The sequence below is a fragment of the Pteropus alecto genome, unplaced genomic scaffold, assembly GCF_000325575.1.
Source record: "Pteropus alecto unplaced genomic scaffold, ASM32557v1 scaffold155, whole genome shotgun sequence".
NCBI lineage: Eukaryota > Metazoa > Chordata > Mammalia > Chiroptera > Pteropodidae > Pteropus > Pteropus alecto.
Window position 1 is genome coordinate 1,563,587 of NW_006438113.1, and position 19,524 is coordinate 1,583,110.

General features: G+C 43.9%; 1 protein-coding gene across 1 annotated transcript in view; it reads left to right on the plus strand.

Annotated features, from left to right (window-relative positions):
* GRID1 (glutamate ionotropic receptor delta type subunit 1) overlaps positions 1–19,524 on the plus strand; it is a 672,081-nt gene that overhangs the window by 646,064 nt on the left and 6,493 nt on the right. The window contains exons 13-14 of the mRNA XM_006915454.1: positions 9,361–9,527; positions 15,872–16,112. Coding sequence (XP_006915516.1) covers positions 9,361–9,527; positions 15,872–16,112 — 408 coding nt within the window. The remainder of the gene's footprint in view (positions 1–9,360; positions 9,528–15,871; positions 16,113–19,524) is intronic.

The following is a 19,524-nucleotide window of genomic DNA, read 5'->3' on the forward strand; positions in this document are numbered from 1 at the left end:
AAAAAGCTGTAGCATAATGGAGGCAGCTGTTCAGGGAACTCTGTGTGGCTCTTCGGGGCTACTGATGTTGAATTTTTGATATAGGAGATAAGGCCATTTTCCGTCAAGGAGACCTGAGGAAACATTCAAGTTCTGCCAGTAGCTGATTCTGTGGTCTTGGGCATAGTCCTTTTTGAGCCTCGATTCCCTTGGAAAATGGATTTAGTTTGTACCGTGGAAGTTTGTCCTGAACTTTCTGAGAATAAATGGGGAAGTACCCTTTGCAGGAAGGAAATGTAAAGAGCGACTTCCCTTTAATATTTGTTTTCAGTAGTCTTGTTTTATGATTTTTCCTCTTCTATTTAGTGCCCTAACCCAAGACTCTAGAGCCATAATACTCTCTCCTTTTCTAAACATGCTTTCAAGGGAAGATCAGAAATTAATTGACATAGAGAAGTCCATATCATTGGATTTCAACTTTAGCACACATCAGGATCACCTGGAGAGATTATTAAAACATAGATTGTTGGGCCACTCTCCCAGAGTCTCTTATTTAGTGTGTCTGGTATGGAGCCTGAGAATTTACATTTCTTATAAATTCTTCAGTGATGATTCAAGAGAAACACTTTAAGAGACACTTTTCTATATTATAGACTTTAAGGATGTTAAAACTGGACACTTGTCTATATTATAGACTTTAAGGATATTAAAACCTTAAAGACTATTTGGACTATCTTCCACTTATATATATCAGTAGTGAGTCAGTAACTGGGCCAAGACTGTGACCCAGTCTAACAGTCTTTCTAATTTACCAGGCTGATGTCTGAAGACAATTTCAAGTGTTATTTTCTCCAAGGCAATTGCATTTTAATGAGGATCCAACCTTTAAGCTATAAGAATGATGCTAGTAAGGATTATAATCATGATTATAAAGATAGTATCTTATTGTTTGAGTTTCTTCTATGCATCACTCTTGCCATGCTGTCTCTTTCTATGATGAGCCTGTGAGGTGGGTAGGCTTGCTACTCCTGTGTTCCAGATGAGGTCACTCAGGCTCAGAGAGTTCAGGTGGCTGGCCAAGGATGCTAGGAAAGGGCCTAGTCTGCCTGTCTCTAGACCCTTGCTCTCACCTACATGCCATGTCATGCTCTTTGTAAAATCGTGTTGAAGATTCTATAAAGAAAGTTAAGAATTAAGGAGAAGACACTGTAAGAATAAGGGCATTAGTGGACTGAGAAATTACTTGTCACTTTTTCTAGCCCTTGCTATGCTTCTTGCTATTGACTATGTTACCCTAGGACACAGGAATACTATGATGAGACTGCTAGTTATTTGCAGAAATTGTCTTGCAGGCCTTCTGCCTGTTCATTAGGAGCCATTGTCTGCTGCTGTAGCTTTGCGACATCTCCATCATCTAGGTCTTCTTGCCCAGGTAATGGGCAGCTTCACTGTGACCACAATGACAAACCTGCAGGGTTGCTCTCATGCTTGTGCTCATGGTTGCACACACACAGATACACACACACAGGGTATGCCCCTTATCAGATGGTCTTGCTGTCCCTTTGGTTGTGTTATCTCATTGTCCAGCTCCATTCTGTTCATTCTGGTTTGAAGCCAGGAGCCTAATTGACTTTGTACCCTGTGGACACTTCAAGAAAGCAGCCATTACACTAACTGTGGGAGAGTTCCGCTGCCATCTGCCCCTCCCACTGAGCCTACTCTTGTTTGCCTGCTTTTCCTGGTCCTGAGGCTGATCCAGATAAAGTGTTATTATCTTTCACTCCTTTGGTGGCAGGTTTCCTGGTAGCCTCCTGAGGAGGGCTGTGAACGCCTCTGAGGGTACTGCTGATGGTCTGCTCTACATTTTTACGTAATTTTGGACAATCTCTTTCCACTTTTCTGAAAGACCAGGGAGTGGCAGGCTCCTTATCTCCAGGTCTGCTTTTTCCGAACCCTTTGAGGTTCTCTATGTGCTTTGTAGCTGAGTTCAGTTCTCTGCTGCTTTCTTGAGAGCTGTGATACTTATACTCACATGTACACACACGTACATTTTCTCTCTCTCTCTCCCTCACGCACATATACACTCACACATTTCCACACACACAAATTAATACACGCATATACATATACATTCTCATGTGCAAACATACACACACTAACGCAGAGCATGTTGCTAACTTGGTGAGGGTGGAGGAATGGCTGTCAGGAGAGGAGTGGGTGGGAGAAAAGATATTTCAATTACAGCTGACAGATTGATTTGAATCAAATGAGGCTATGGGAAGGAGAAAGAGATGGAGCTTGTGTTGAGCCCTCACTGTGTGCCAGGCACAATGCGTTATATCTGTACTTTCACACTCAGAATAATCCTCTAAGAAGCAATTATTAGCCCCCAAGATTTAGGTTCACTGAAAAGCTTGGATGTAGCAGTGGGTTTGTCTTCATTCAGAATTCTGCTTTTTTCATTACACTGTGCTCAAGGAAGGAGGCTGAATCACTAACATTACTGTTTAGATAGCTGCAATCACAGAAGAGATGCTTGCTGAACTGCAGAAAACACGGACGACACATGAGATTGAAAGGAGGTAACAGAAGTCACCCATGATGGCATCACCTAAAGATGGCTCTTGTTGGTTTTTGGTGCTTAGATTTGATTCTTCACAAACATAAAGTTTTTACATAATAATTTAAAAAGGACATCATGATGTAAATATTCTATTGTAACAGGTTCTTTTTCACTAAACAGCACAATACTTGTTATCATTTATTTAGCACTTACCATTTAGCACATGCCAAGAAAGGCCCTAAGCGTTTCACATTTATTGAGAAATGTAATCTTCATTGGAACTCTGTGAGTGATGGACTATTTTACATCCGGTGGAACTGAGGACAGGAAATTTTAAGCAACTTGCCTGCACTCACCCAACCAGCAACAGTGGAGATGGGATTTGAATCAAAACAGCTGGAGTCCAGAACCCAGGCTAGCTCATGTTTACCATGAACAATTGTTTCCTTAGTAATAAAAGCTCTGGTGGTAACAGTAACATAATATTCCATCATCTAATACTGTCATTTACCTGGCTAATTCTCCGTTGTCGGGCATTCAGGTTGTTTCCAATTCTTGCTTGCTTAAGCAATATTGTCCTGAAAAGTCTTTGTACTAACATCTTTTCAGAAACTGGATAATTCCTTAGGATAAATCCCTAGGGTTGGAATTGCTACATAGCACATTTTAAAAGCATTTGATTCTCCCTACCAAATTGCCATTCCAGAAATATCATGCCAGCTCACACTCCTACCAGCAGACTGTAAAATTGTCCTTTTCTCTACAGATGGCCCAGGTTTGTACTGTTGCATCTTGCGACTTAGCAGAATACATAAGACAGCGTAACTGTAGCCAGGGTTCAGGTCGTGTGTGGCAACATGTTGCCATTTTATGAGCATGGCCAGAGGAGCTAAGTTACCAGATGCTCAAGAGGGCTGAGTTCTGATTTGTTGGGTGAAGGGTGGGTAAAGAGAGGCCATGTGCATGCCCACGAGGGTGCATCAAGGAGTCCTCACTATCCTAATGACTCCATCCAGAGATTGTGCAGGCCCCATGTCCTTCCTCTCCCGGTGTTCAGCAGTTATGTGAACCACCTGTTTATAAAGCTGGAGAAAGACAGTCATTGCCATTCCAGTGTGTTCTGTCACCAGCAACACTCTCCTGGGAAGTGATCAGAGGTCAGGGATACCAGGAACAATTTTCCCAGCCCTCCCCTCAAGAGTCCCAGCAGGGCAGAGGGAAGAGCACAGGCTTCTTTGGACGCAGATGGACCTCAGGTTGACCTGGCTCTGCTACTCGCCGTCTGTTTGAGACAAGTTACTTCATTTTTCTGTGCCTCAGTTACTTCACCTGCAAAATGGAATTAATGTTCTGCCCTTTGGAATTATACCATGGATTGAAAAGGTATCAGGTTTCTGAAGGCCCCAGCATCCAGCATGTTCCACACTGTACCTGGCACTGCAGATGCCTGATTTCATTTAGCATTTCCTTTCTGATAATATTTATGTTTGATGAAAACATCAACATTTTTTTTTTTGTTTTGGGAACAATGTGGCATAGAAGAACATAATGAAGTTCTTGCCTCCAAGGCTGTTGTCTCTGAAAGTTCTGGGCAGTGATTTCTGGGCAGGACAGTTCTGGGCAAGTGAGTTCTGGGCAGGGCAGAATCAGTGGTGCAATCAATGAAAGGCCACACAATCTCATTTTATTACCAGTGTGGAGCAATAGAGAGTGAGTCCTCCAATAACCCAGCTCACTTGTGGCTTTGCTTATGGTACCCAGCCTTCCTCTAGTAATATAGGCTGATTATGTTCCCTTAAATGTTAAGGAGGATGCTCTAAGCACTGGAGCCAGACACCTCCATGGTCTCAATCCCTTTCCATTTGTGGCTCTCTAGTGTGGGGGTAGACTGGGATGGAGTGGACTTCAAGGAAGGGTTTGTATCCTATTTGTTAAGATGCTTGCTGGGAGGCAAGCCAGGGATAGCCTGTCTACTTGCTGCTGTCCTGGCATTCTGGAGATGGATGCCCAGATGACCTTGACTTTCTCTAATGTCAAAGCTGTTCTTTCCTCCTTTCTCTAAAGTCCTCACATCTATTCTTTTTACATTGAACCAAGTGCCCTTTCCTTTCCTTCCCTTCCCTTCCCTTCCCTTCCCTTCCTTCCCTTCCCTTCCCTGTCCTTTCCTGTCCTTTCCTTTCCTCTCTCCTCTCTCCTCTCCCCTCCCCTCCCCTCCCCTCCCCTTCCCTCTCCTCTCCTTTCCTTTTTCCTTTCCTTTCCAGGGAAAGGGGAGAGTGAATGAAGCAAAATGTTTAGATCTAGGCCAGGGATGTAAAAGAGACTTTCCCAAGTATTTGGGTAGTGTCAGTGCCCTGGGAAATGGAGAGCTCTGCCAGGACCTTGTGTTTTGTAGGTGGGCAGGAGCACCTTCAGGCACCAAGGGCACGCAGGGGCATGGAGATCAGGTTTGGTGCCTATGTAGTCTGTGATAGCTTAGACTCTGTAACAAGATTAAAGAAAACATTTCATCAACTTGTCCTAAGAATCATCACAAATCCCACTCAGTTATGTATTAATCCTGTCCATCTTTTGACATATTACATTTTACATGTATACAGAACAGTAATGGTAGTGTAACCCATCCTATTGTTTTCTACTACATATATATATACTCTGTTTCTGCATAGTCTTTATAATTACTGTCAAAAAAAAGTCCATCAAATTTGTGAACCATAATTCAATTATTTCCCAAAACTGAGTATTTAAACTCTTCTCATGCTTACTTACAGTCAACTTTAGATTTAAAACATCAGTCATATCTTTAAGATACATAGGTGTGTTTGGCTTACTTTTTAGCTTAAATTCTCAATTTTCTAGGGTAAAGCATATGAGTGGCTTTAAAAGTTCATGTTATGTACTGCTGCATTACTTTCTGAAGGACTGTGCCATTCTGTGATGCCTATTGCCATGAAGGATCATGCTAATTTATCACAACCTCACTAATACTGGATATTGTTGATTAATAAAACAACAATATGTAAGTAGCAAATTTTCCTTCTAGCTATATTAACTTTCAAACCTCCACTTTCTTAGATGATCTGCAAATGCTTTCCATAGTTCCTGAAGGAATCTTGGTTTGTAGTCCTAGGATCTCAGAACTAACTCTAAAGGGCTCTCTGGGTTTTTTGTACTCCTGGGCTCCATATAGAGCCCAAAGCTCAGGGGAGACTGGGCTGAATTTACTGGCCTTGTCTTCAGCCTAACTTCCAACAGCCACATTCCAAGGCATTGATACATGGTAAATCAGTGATTAGAAATTCAGAATACCTTTAATATTGTAAATGAGTCAGACAGATAAAAGTAATTTAACCTATTAAAGAGGTGAAATATAGTAATTTTTCTTGTTTTAATACATAATACATATCACTTTTATCTTTTAGGCATTATGGAACAAATAAATGTCCACAATCTATTTGTAAACAGCTCACTAACTATTATGCCTCTTCTCAGATAGCATCCTCCTTCTCTCCCCAAAGCCACCTGGGAAGCAGGGAAAGAATGGGACTGGGAGAAGCAGGAAGAATGAGTTGGTATAAATAGGAAGTAGCAGAATAGCCACCTCTAGAGAGCTGTTGTGCCACTTGGCCAAGTGACTCTCAGCTCCTACAGAAAGGTATCTGGGTTCACCCTTCTTTCTCTATGAGAAATAGCCAATGGCACACAGTTGATAAGAGACTAGATTCCTGCCAATACTTTGTCTTCCCAAGTGACTAGGAAAAAAATTCTCAGCAGAAAGAAGTAGTTAATATAAATAGGAAATGAACGTGTCTCAAAGTGGGAGAGGTCTCCGACATGAAGTTAAGGGGATGGAGAGTGAAGGGAGAGAGGTAGAAATGCCTTCATAATGTAAGTAGAGAATAGATAAGAGGCTGAGCCCACAGAGGAGGGAGCTGGACCTTCAGAGCAAAATGGGGCAATGCTCAGACTTAAGAAAGAAAGAGAATAAGCTTGTTATAAAAGGAGAGAGAAAAAGAGGAAATTCTTGGCTCTCCTGGAGGCAGATGTTTGGTTTATTTGGCATTCTCCACATATGAAGAAGCCAAAGCTTGTGGATAAGCAGCACAGAATTAGCAGGAGCCACATGCAAAATTGTGATCCTACAAGGAAGAGGCACATTTTAGAGTTTTAAGGGAGTGGAGCTCATTCGGCATGGGAGCAAAAAGAAGGTCTATGTAAAAGGGACTTAGCCATGATCAGTGGGGTATTTGGCTTCTTATAGCTGGCATCTGAAATGTTCCCGAGATCGTGGTCAGACCTAAGAAGATTTCAGTCTCACACAGTGTCTGTGACACGCCAGGAAGATTTTACTGAAAACTAATTAACTTGAGAGGCCCAGAGAAGGTCTTGGAGCTGCATTTTATTCAGTGTGGAGCTAAGAGAGGAGAACCTAAGAAGCTCTGTGATGCTGAGGTTGTGAGGAAGAGACTTTGGGGATAGAGAATATTTCATAATGGTAGACTCTCACTGTGGTTAGAGCTTCTGATTTGGCCCACATACAAGATGTGAGACATCAGCCTCTCTAGGTCCTCACTGTTCTGTAATTGTCAGGTAAATTGGGGATCTGCTACATGCTTCTTGAAGCAGACATAAGAAATACAATAGTAAATTTAGTCCCTATTTACAAATGAGGAGATTGAGGGTCTGGGGTCTTTCAGCAACTCAAGGAGAACTTCTACTTTCCTCTCTCTTCTCAGATGCCTTCCTGGTTAGCAGGAATTTGCAGCTGAGACATTACCAGCATCCCTTCCATATGTTTTCTGCCTTTTCATCTTAGGCTGGCAAGACTATAAGTGCAGCTTCCTTCATGCAACTGTGCTCACCTGTCATTTAGCCAAAACTGGAGCCACAAATGCTTGTGGCTTAAAGAAATCCAAGTGTCCCATTAGAATGGCCATGCTAGGCTTTTGTAAGAGTCGGTTCTCACTGGATCTGATTCAACTAATTTCTTTTCCTTTTCGTAACATCATTGAGAGGTAGAAACTAACCTGATCTTAATTCTTCCTTCAACATGACATGCCCTTTTGAAATCGTACAAATAACAATGTCTGATTGTCATGTTGAATTGCAAGCATGGATGTAAAATGCTCCAGAGTCAGACTAAAGCCAAATATTAGGTCATAAGTCAACGTTTTGCTGAGAAACTCAGTAACTAAGAGGCTGATAATTTATATCTTTTCGTGAGAAAACTTGTTTGCCAGCAGGAAAAAGTTTCAAAGACTGTTATCTTCCCATGTGGAGGGAGAGAGATGAGTGTAATTTTGCAACCTGGGTCAAAGTCCTTTAGGGACTTTTGAAATTGGCTTGGCCAAAAAATGAGGATTTGATATAATACTTGAATTGCTTCCTGAGGTGAAAGTCAATGGGTGGTACAGGTATGTGTCATTTCTTACAAGGTCATTGGACAAAATCATGTGAATGGCTAGAAACAGCCTATTCTGCTGGGGAACGCCATATTCCACCCAGAAATCCTTCTGATAGAAAACTTCTGATGAGAAAAATGAGCCATTTTGGCTTATGGGGTACTTAGAGTTCCAGAAGAACCCAAACCTTGACTAGCTTCATCTAAGTAGCTGTGGTACTCTTTGGAAAGTCTCAGTGGATGTGAAGACTCAACTGAATAAAGGAAGGAGACCTGCCCTTGACAATGTCATGAAGCTTGTAGCTTGCCAGCGTGGCCTTTTGTTGTCTGTAATGTTTCAGCCCTGCCACCAGCCAAGACTGAGGTCTTCTGACATCTCATGGGAGCTGTGGCTGAAGGGAAAGAAAAGGCAAGGAGGCTTATGCTCACTATGGAAATGAAACCAGAAACTTTGCTGCATTAAGAACATTATACTCTATTTTAAGCTGGCCAAGTGACAATGTCTAGTTTGCATCTCTTTCCAAAAAGCAAAGAAGCTTACATTTTTTTTTTCTGAGTGCTCCAACTCCAGACAAAGTCAGAGTTATAGTTCAGAATCGAATTGACCATCTACTGTGGATTGGTGTGATGGAGTAAGGCTTATGCTGTGGCTACAGGCAAATTCCTGATGGAATAATCTGTAGTCATTGAATAGATATAGAAAGGAATAATCTGCACTGATATAGAAACAGTGACACCAGAAGCCTGACCCTGTGTGTATGTGCACATATGTGTATATATGTGTGCATTAAAGTGTGTGCATACAAGTGTGAATGCGTATTTGTCTCTGCATATGTGTATATATGTGCATACTGTTGTGTGGGCTGTGAAAAGCAAGTGGCAGAAACCCAGCCTGGCACCATAATAATCAGGATCCTGTCCTTAATGAGTTCCCCATGCACAGTGAGTTCATGATTTAGGTGTTAAGGTATGGCCACTCGGGGGCACTGAACTTAGGGCCATCTCCTGTGTTCACCCTAAACAGGGCTCAGTCAGGTTCTAAGTAGAAATATTAAATGAATTCTATTATACTCCCCCTAAATCTCTAGTTGGAAAAATCTCAATTCTCTGAGGTCAGACTTTCTGCAGTCTCGAAGGTGAGCCTGCTAATCTGAGAAATGGGTCCATGCCACTGTGAGATACGCTGCACTGGAGCCTACCAGAGGCATCACATCCTTTTCTGTCTTAACCACAGTGAATGGCATCAATCAGTGGTGGAATTTGTAGACCAGAAAATTGGAGGAGAGTTTGCTGTGCTGTCTGGTAGGCTAAAGGACCATTAAGGAGGGTCTCTCAAATCCTACCACTGAGGTGCTTCACTGCTTGAAACTATTACAGCAGTCCAGGTATGCCTGACTTCATGGTAATTTTGGTCTTTCAGGCAAAGAAGGGGAACTACGCCTTTCTATGGGATGTGGCTGTGGTGGAGTATGCAGCCCTGACGGATGACGACTGCTCTGTGACTGTCATCAGCAACAGCATCAGCAGCAAGGGCTATGGGATCGCCCTACAGCATGGCAGCCCCTACAGGGACATCTTCTCCCAGAGGTAGGCATAGTCAGCAAGGCAACTTCAGCAGCCATCTGTGCTGGGGTTGGAGGATAACCTCCTTTTAGGAGATGAAAGCCAACACAAACTCATTCATCACAGTTTCCTCAGCACTGACTATGTACCACTACTCGCTCCTCTCCACACCCCAGCTAGTCTAGTGCCAGGTCCTGGGATAGGAAGATGGAGTATATGGTCCCTTCCTATGAAGGTGCACAGTCTCAGTGGGAAGTGTGATATGAGTAGGCAATGTCAGCACAGGGCAGTAAGTGCAACAGAGAAGATATTCTGGGGGTAGAGGAGGGCATCTGACCAACCCAGGAGACCAGGGAAGACTTTCCAGAGGAGGTGACACTTAGGCCTGAAGGACGAATAGAAATTAGCCAGATATGCCCAGTAATTTAAAATTAAATGAATAATTAATTGGATCTGGCAAGGACGCAATAATTACTTCTTAAAGTAAATGTGAAGTGGGAAGGGTCAATGTGGAGACTTGAAAAAGTAGGGGCAGAAAAGCGGATGGACTCCATAGTCATCTGGACATGGGATAGGGGGCAGATGCTATCTGCTGGAGTAGGGAGAGGCCTGGTCCTCATTACCTGCCTCCTCCCCATCTGCCTCAGATCAACTTCCTGGTAATTAATACTAGTAAATGATAGGCATGTCGGGGAAAGTGGGGAGGAAGGCTGTATAGATAGGAGTATGCAGCCTAAGCCAAGGCACACAGATACTCTCCACTGGAAATGAATACAATGTGTCCAGTTTGCATTGGCCTACTTAGCCTTCCATGTAATTTGCTGGTGCAAGTCCACCCCTTGAGCCTGATCTTCTCTGTTCCCTGGGGCATGATCAAGTTTCCAAGTGCTCCCTCTGGATACCTGGCCAGCCTCCTTGATAAAAATAGCCCCTCCTCGTCTCACCGTTGTTTTCTGCCATAAGAGCTTACTTTAGTTCTTGACCAAGTGACTTGGTCTCACCAAAGAGGATGAAAGTGAAGAGCATGGATAAGCTCAGTGGCCTCTTTCCAGTAACCAGCCTGCTAATAGGGGCTCCTGTCCCCAGGAACACATAAGCCTCGGGCCCACAACTCACGTATGTCTGTGAGGTGACATCCTGGTGGGTGAAGAAGGCAGAACTATAGAACCCAGAGAAGAATCTCTAAGGGCAGATTCTGTCTTGGTCCACCAAAATCTGAAATGTGGCAGAAGTGTCTAGATGAAAAGGCTGACATGGTGCCCAGGCTTAGGGGCAAACCCAAGTTGCCTGATTAACACATTCATTTCGGCACTGAGGATCTTCCAGTTGGAGGTGAAAGAGCCATTATTTTAACATCATTTTAACATCTAAAGCTCACAGAGGTTAACTGACACCTGGAGTTACTCAGCTAGCTACTGGCAGGATTGGAAGGAAAATGCAGGTCCCCTGTGCCCCAGTGCTGTGCCAATGTTGCTGTTAGATCTCAGAGCCCTATCACCTCCCTTCTACCTTCTAAATTTTGATTGAGATCTTTTCATTGTAAGCACCTGAGCCTAAGCCCCATCTGGGAAAGGCTGAAGGAGGAGGGCCTGCAACTCATCCATTCAGAGAGGCTCATTTGCAAAACTGGGAAAAGGGGTATAACTAATTAAGTTAAATGAGGCTTTTGGGTTTTCTCTAGATTTTAATCAAATATACATTCTTTGCCTCCCTTTTCTCCCTGGAGCAGAGAGAGATGACAAGAGAGAAGGAGGAGGAGTGATTTATCAACTGCTCAAATTAAAGGCATGAAGAAAGAATGTTTTCTTTGCAGATGCATAATAGACTGGTGTTCTTGAGGTTTACCCCAGTCGATTTTCTGGGACAGAAGGCTCAGGGCATTCCACAGACCATCAACCTGTGAGCAGTACTCTGGAACAGATGGTCAGGGAGCTTGTGGGGCTAAAGCAGCAGCAGTAGCACCACCAGACAAGACAGCTAAAATGTCCCAAGACAGAGCTCATGAAAGCATAGGGTCCCAGTGAAGGAAACTTGGGGTCCCTATGCACTCTTTCTGCTCAGAGATCTCCTGAAAGTCTGCCAAGTGAATGATGATGCACTGGAGTGAGGAGAGAGCTTGGTTCTCAGCTGGATTGTTCGATGGAGTCATTACAGTGAAGAGTCTAAAAAAAGGTCAGAGGTGGACCAGAGAATACTTGACCTGAAAGAGATCAGTAGAGAGAGGGTGGTTGCTCACCACCAATATCATAAAACTTGCTGAGTACAGAAGGAATTTGATGTCCTTTGTGTGTCTCCAGAAGGCAATGGAATAGGACCAGTGTGGGGGTGTGCAGTCCCAGAGAAGCACTCTTGCTTTGGAACAGGACTGTGCCTTTACCTCTCTACTTTAGGACCGTGAAGTTCTATTCAAAATTTCTCCCAATAGAGACACTGTGGGCTGCTCACCAAGCCCCACGGGTCACCATAAGCAAAAATGACTAGTCAAGTTTCCTTGTTGTTCTGGCAAATGTGATTTATTATGCTTTACTTTCATCAGAAGGCTATGTGCTCTATGACTGTAGGTAAATATACCCAATGGGCTCTGCTGGCTTCCTGAAGTATTGTCATCTGCAGCCCCTCCTGGGCTAGACAGATGGGTGTCTATCTGGGGGGATGTTCAAACCTCCGTTTGCCAACGGCTCTTTAAGAGGCTCTGTTACATACGTAACTGTGAGCTGTCCCCACATAGAGCATGCCTGAGAGGAGCAAAGTGTCAGGTCCAGGAAGCAATGCTCCATGACATTTACAGAAAAAGAGCCCTGTGTAAATAACAAATCCCAGTCTTATCTGGAACTGCTGTAAACTTCTTTCCTTTAGTCCTGGGAACTAAGCTATTTCCTTGAATATAGATATGCCCCCTAGCTTTAGCAGAGGACAGGGTCTATTGACTACAACTTATGTGTGTGTGGTGGGGGTTGAGAGCTATGTCCCATTTGCAGACCATGGCATGCAGAGTGGGCATTCAATACATGATTAGCAACTTAATAGCCATTTACAGAGTACCTACTGTGTAGAGAGCTCCACAACTATTGACTGAAGGAAAGCACTTGCAATTATATCTGTCTGGAAAATAGAACAACGGGCTTCAGGAAGTGGTTATTATTGCTCTGGCTTCCTCGTATGTAGTATAGATTATTATGGTGTGTATTAGTTTAGCCTCATTCTAGAACTCGTTTTGTGCCTGTGACTTATTTTATCTTTTCTCTGTTGCTTACATATTTACATTGTTTTTGATTTGTTTGATTTTTTATTTTATTCAATGTCTTCCTATAAATTGCCTTACATTCTTCCTGGAATAATATTGGGCATAAAAAATACATACAATTATAAGGAGCAGGAAGAAGAGACACATTAGCAAAATTAGCAGCCTGCCTGACATTTCAGTCAATGAGCAGAAGAGTGGGGATTTGGCCCCAAGGGGAGTCTCACCATCTCCCTAGGCCAGAACCTGACTCTCAGAGAGTAGGCTGACTGCACTTAGCAGCCTGGTGTTCTGGAAAGAGCATGACCTCCTGGGTCAGTATGATCCAGCTCTAAAAAGGAGCTTTGCCACTTCCTAATTGCAACCTTGTGCAAGTCATCTAGATTCTGAGCCTCAGGTCAATAGGTAAAACAGATATAGTAAGAACTACTTTGTAGGCTATTTTGAGAATTAAAACAATGTAAATTCATCAGTCTCCACTGTGTTCTGAGTAAAAGGCAGCTCATGTCGACACTGAACTGATAGGGCTACTGGTCAATATGGCCATCAGATGGCAACTATTAACCATCTGTTATGTAGGTCTTATTACTCACCATATCTTGAAATGGTGGTGCACATGTGTTTCCTCTTTTCATTTTGCCACAATCCTTCTGTGAGGTAGGTGCGTTTATTATGATCTCAGATTTTAGTGATGAGAGAGATTTCATAATACAGCTAGTGTGATGGCAGAGCCTGGGTTGGACATGATGTCCATCAGAACAGAATCCATGCCAGTAAACATGAAGCTTGGCTATCTCTCTATGGTGAGCCAGTACTTCAACCATGAATCTTCTCAAAAGCTCTGAGGTCCTATACATCCAGCCCTGGGTTCCTGTAACTGCCCGGAGGCCCAGCCTACTCAGACCTGCCAGCGGAGACTTAATTAATGGCTGGTGAGCACAAGCCAGTGGACATACAGACATGCAGCTTCCCTAACATGTCCTGAGCCACATAGAGGTAATGGAACACTACAGCTGCCCAGTTAATCATCGGATGTGCCATATTAAGAGATTTATTGCCTCAGCAGCATGCTGAGCATGACTCCATGTCACACAAATGCAACATGTAAATCACGTGTTTATCTCAAGGACCAAGCTTCTATATGCACTGCCACATTCTAAGTCTTTGATACTGATCTGCGCTCTGGACACTTAACAGATATTATCTAATTATCTCATCATGGCTATTTTAGTTTAGATTAGTTTTCAATATTCAGTTAAGACATTCATACATTTATTGATGCAACAAACATCCATTGAGAGCCCAAATTGTTGGACACTATGCTTGCTCAGAGGAAAACATGGAGAGTAAAGCACTGCTCCTGTCTTGAAAGATTATACTCATCTAGCAAGCATCATCGGTATATGTTGTAAAAATGAGGAAGCCGAGATTAATGGGCACGTCGCTTGTCCTGGGACAGCCAGCTGAGATCTGGTGCTTACAAAGCCTATTCTTTGCACTGAATCAGGATATTCCTAGCCAGTGAGAGGCCATGCTATGCTGGGCTCTTGATGCTTACAGATCACAGAACCCCCTCTGGGCTGTCCACCTGTCACAGCCTATGCATGGTCATTGAGCTTAGCCTCAGCCTGTGGTCACAGCTGGCCTGAAATGCAAGTCCAGGGCAGAGACTACTCAACTGGCCAGTTGGCAGTGAGTTTCTCTTGGCTATAAAGAATGATTGCTTTCAACTTAGAGAGGTCCAGAGGACTTAGAGAGGTCCAGAGGGTGTTGTCAGCTGAATATATCACCATGGACTGGGCTTAAAGAGCTCCCATCCTCAAATGGAAAAGCTTGAGTATGAGGAGCCTGGGGTCTACCAGCTACTACTAGTTTACTGTTCAGATCCCTGGATTATAGACGGAGTCCATAAAATATGTCAACAAAAGAAAACTGCCATCCAGCCACCTACATGGGAGAATACAAGACCAGAGAAGGTTGTCCCACCTTTGAATGCAGGATAAAATTCAAATTCTCTTCCATCCTCTCAGAACCCATGTTCTTAGCTCTACCTGCTTTGCTATCTTCATCTTACACTACTCTCCTCCTCATACACTGCTCTCCTCTCTCACTGGACACATTTTAGCTCCTCAAACATGCTGAGCCTTTACCCCAGACAGGACTTTCAAACCTGGTTGTATTCTCAGGAAGGTTCTTCCTTCTCCTCATTGAACACTAATTCTGCCAACCATAAGGTGACTTTGGCAATATATTTTACCTCTCTGTGCCTCAATTTCCTTCTCTGTAAAAATGGGAAAATGGAATTAACCATCTCAAAGTGTTGACATGAGAATTAAACACTATTTGTCAAGCACTTAAGGATGCTTCTTGATACACAGAATGTACTGGATGAGTGTGAGCTATGTTATGACTAATCATCCTTCAAGTTTCCACTTACCTGTCACCTCACCTCCTTGATGAGGTCTTCTGTAACTCTCCAATCTAGGCCACCTTCCCAATGTACCATTTCCTAGCACCTCTATGTTCATTTCATTGTATTGGTCACAGCTTCTGTCTCCACCTCTAATTCTTTTAATGTTCCTGTATGTGTCTCTAGACCATAAGCTCAGCAATGTTGAATATCACACTTGGCACAATGCAGGTGCTCCTTAAATTGAAAGAAGGAAGGAATGATTTGGCAAACCCTAATGAGAGAGACATAGGATACAGTTAATGAAGTTTGAAGGAAAACATTGTTGTAAGCAGGAACATCATAAGTCCACAGTCTGAGTATGTGTCCCATTCATTTTTGTATTTCCTGATTTATTCCTCAGAGCTTGCCTCAGGATCACATGTGAAGGGTCCTTATATGCTTTGCTATTAGACTTTATCCATGGGCAGCAAGACAGGATGGGCGAGGGCATCAAGGCTTTTGAGAAGGAGAGTGACAAAACCCGATGTGTATTTGAGAAGAACACTCTGCTTGTAGAGAGGAGAATGGATTGGGAGGGGAAAAGCTAAGGCAGAGAGCTGCTTCGATGGTTCCATGTTGTCTGCAGTGGGGCCAGCATGATGGGGAAGGGGCCAGGACCTTCATGGTGTATTGATGAGGCCAGCATGTGTGGCTCATGGTGATTATATCTTGTAGGATCCTGGAGCTGCAAGACACCGGGGACCTGGATGTGCTCAAGCAGAAGTGGTGGCCACACATGGGCCGCTGTGACCTCACCAGCCATGCCAGCGCCCAGGCAGATGGCAAGTCCCTCAAACTGCACAGCTTTGCCGGTGTCTTCTGCATCTTGGCTATTGGCCTCCTCCTTGCCTGCCTGGTGGCCGCCCTGGAGTTGTGGTGGAATAGCAACCGGTGCCACCAGGAGGCCCCCAAAGAGGTCTGTGCTCTGGGTCCTGCTTCTCCTTTCTGCAGCCTAGAGGCAGGATAGACCCACTGGGCCACTTGGAGGGGTGGGGGTTCTTCCAGTTAGTATTTACCCAAGTCACTTGTCTGGAAACAGCAGTATTTTATATTGGGGGATGGTGTCCTCACTTTACTTTGATTTTAAAGCCAGAGAACAAATGTATAGGATGTTTTCATTCTTGAACAAAGTGACAAGGTACCAGCCACAGCCACTAAAGTCCTGATTTTATCTATAGAGCGGGTACAGCATGAGCAGAACCAGAGAGCCCTTACCCATTCTTCCCCACCCATCTGCCTCCACCCTGACCTGGAGAGACCAACTGTAGGGTAAGAAAGGAGACCACATTCCTTCCTGGTTCTCTTTGGCTTCTTACCACATGGCCTGCTCTACCAGCATGTGAGTGGGAACCTGCCCCTGCCCCTCCCATTGTCCCTTGCTCACTCCTTCTTGCGGGGCCTAGCCTTACCCACTTTTTTTCCAGGCATACCCAGCACAAGGAATATTGTGACCATCCAGCTTCCAGGTTCCAGGCATACTTCCTTCCTGTATATGCCAACCACAAGCTGATTCTGCCCTTGACACTTCCTTCTCATTGGGTTTTTGCTCTTCTTTTCTTCAAGCTCATTTTTTTTTTTTTTAAGAAGCCTTCATAAAGTATCCCTGGAGACAACTTCTCTAAGGGAGGGTGGCAAGGAGTGTCATTTAGTGATGCCGCTCCACCAGCAGAAACCTACACACAGGCATCATTGCACAAGCCCAGCCACTCTTTCATAGGTCTGTCACTACAAGTTATATATACCTCAACTACTTCTAAAATCACAGCTCCACTTACAGTTTATGTGAAGACAAACAGGTATAAACTTCAAACAAGAAGCAGTAAAGTTACCAGCGCCAAATCCAAAGAGGTAACTTTGGGTCGTGGCCACCATCTCTGCTACCTGGAGAGACTAGCTGGCCACACCCCATATATCAGTCTGAAATGGAGCCCCAGGTACCGGTGGGGGTGAGGGCAGTGTCTCCACTCATACCAGGCAGTGAGCTCTCTGTCATCACACTTAGTTTTGCTGGAAGGAGCTTGCTGTTTGACTCAGCATGTCTGAAATATTCTGGCAACATCCATCTTCCTCACATGCCTTCTATGTGCCTCCATGTAAGGAAATGCAAGACCTGGGTCTCCCACAGTCTCATTGGCTCTCCTATCACCCCTGGACCAAGGATAGAAGGAAGATATTTAAAGAAAACCCACTGAAAGGAATGGTCCCATCCCAAGCTTCTTTTGCTACTGGAAAATTTTCTGTGAAATCACTGAGAGGGACAGTAAATTATTGTGACAAGTAGTTTTAAGGAAGGGCCACAAATGTCTCCATTTCCAGCCTTCTCCCCTTCCATGTCATAGCTAAGACACCTTCATCTACTTCTCACAACCCAGATCTACATGTGCAAAAGCATCAGTGGGCAGCTAGGATGGGGTGGTTGTGGAGCCACTCCCAGTAGGACCATAGAGGACTGGCTCACATTATACCTAGTTTCTGTGTTTGTTTGTTTGTTTGTTTGTTTGTTTAACTTAAGTCTACAGTTTGATTTCCTTTGTGCAAATTCCTCTTGGCTCAGGGGAGCAGGAGAGATTCTCCAGGCAGGCAAGCTTTGCACTGTTGTGGAGGCGCTGTCCTGGGATGGTGTGGACAAAATGGGAACCTAGGGGACACAGGCTCAGATTCGTCCTCCAGAATGTCTTTTTGAGCCAGATACAGAGAGAGACCATCCTTCCTCTGGATTAGATGTCTTTGTTTACTTTCAGTCATGTCCCTTCATATCCCCTAGTTTAATGTTTAGAGACAGGTCCAGCCTGGACAGCCCAGAATGAATCATCAGGGTGTGTGTAACTGTGTGTGTATGCACACACACATGAAGGGAATGGGGGAAGGAGGGAGAGAGAGAGAGAGAGAGAGAGGTTTAATCTGTGGGAATTAGTCCCACTATGCCAGAGAGAGAGAGAGAGAAATTGGAGACACAGAAGGCAGAGGTGAAAAGAGGGAGACAGAGAAAGACTAGGAAACCAAGGGATGACCTAGCTGTGAGGAACAACTCCCTTCTTATCAGGAAAGCATCTTATTTTCCATTCTGACATCAGCATATGCCCTGGATCTTGGGCATAAGAGGTGAGGATGAAATACATTGGTCCTGCTTACAAAAATATGGAACTCTCTGCCCCGGCCAGTGACTTGCTTCTGGATAAGAGTGATGACAGATGAAGAGGCATGTTGGAAAAGCACAGTAGCTGTCTTTCCTTCAGCCCCTTTGGGTGGTACATGGTAAAAGAAAGAAATATTCCATCTTTTTCCTGTTTTTATGGGTTTCTGATTTTCAAGTGAAGTTTCTCTTCCCTCTCCTTTTTTCTTTAATAAGTATGCCTATACAGACACAGCCCCTATCCTCAGCGGGAATATCTCCACATAGGCAGATGGGGCTGAGAAGTCAGCCAAGCAGTCTCCATTCTGTTGATCAGGGCTGCCCTGAAGTGAGCAGCAGGTTATATCAAATGCTAAGGGGCACCCAGTTGCCAGGGTGTGGCAGGGTCATCAAGGTTCTGGTCAGAGACCAGTTTAGAGCCTGGGGTTGTTAGAGCTGTCAAAAGAGTTATACAAATCCTAGAAATAGGATAAGTTTAGAAGTTGCCTTTTAGGCAGGGTGAACAGCACGGAGGTAAACAAAGTCATCACACCTCCCAGAGCTCTGAGGACTGGAATGTTGACATCAGTTAAGGAGATGAAAGTGGAGGGTGCTGGAATGGGAAGCAGGGACTTACTCTGAAGGACTTAGATTCCAGGGGGTTTGGACCTGATCATATAGAAAATAGGAACGAGGAAAGGGGCTGAAACAATGTGATTTTAGAAGCATGTCTTTAAAAACTTTAACAAATAAGGAGAGTATTTAATCCAGACCAACTCTGTGTTACTGGTTGCCTGAGTTTTATGGAGCAGCATTTGCAATTAGGTGAGAATGTCTGGTTCACCTTAGAATGCTTTATTTTGGGGCACTGACCATATTTGTTAAGAGCCAGAAACCTGTATTTGGGTAGAGTCTTACTCATGTTTAATAGCTTGTTTTGAGATGTCTTTAGAGTTTAGACCCCTGCTTGAAGAAAGGTAGTAATGTGCATTCAGCTTCTTAATATTCATGGAGATTTGAGCTCTTATTTTTTCTAAGAAATCAGACGATTATGTAGTTACCCAATGCAGGTGAGTATACCAAGCTCCACAGATGCAGTAAAGAGCTACTCGCTAGATTTATGGAGGAAGCGGAGTCATTGCTCTGAGAATAAAATATTCATGAAATAAAGATGAAAACTGCACAAATGGGAGATGACATGAGGAGTGAGGGATGA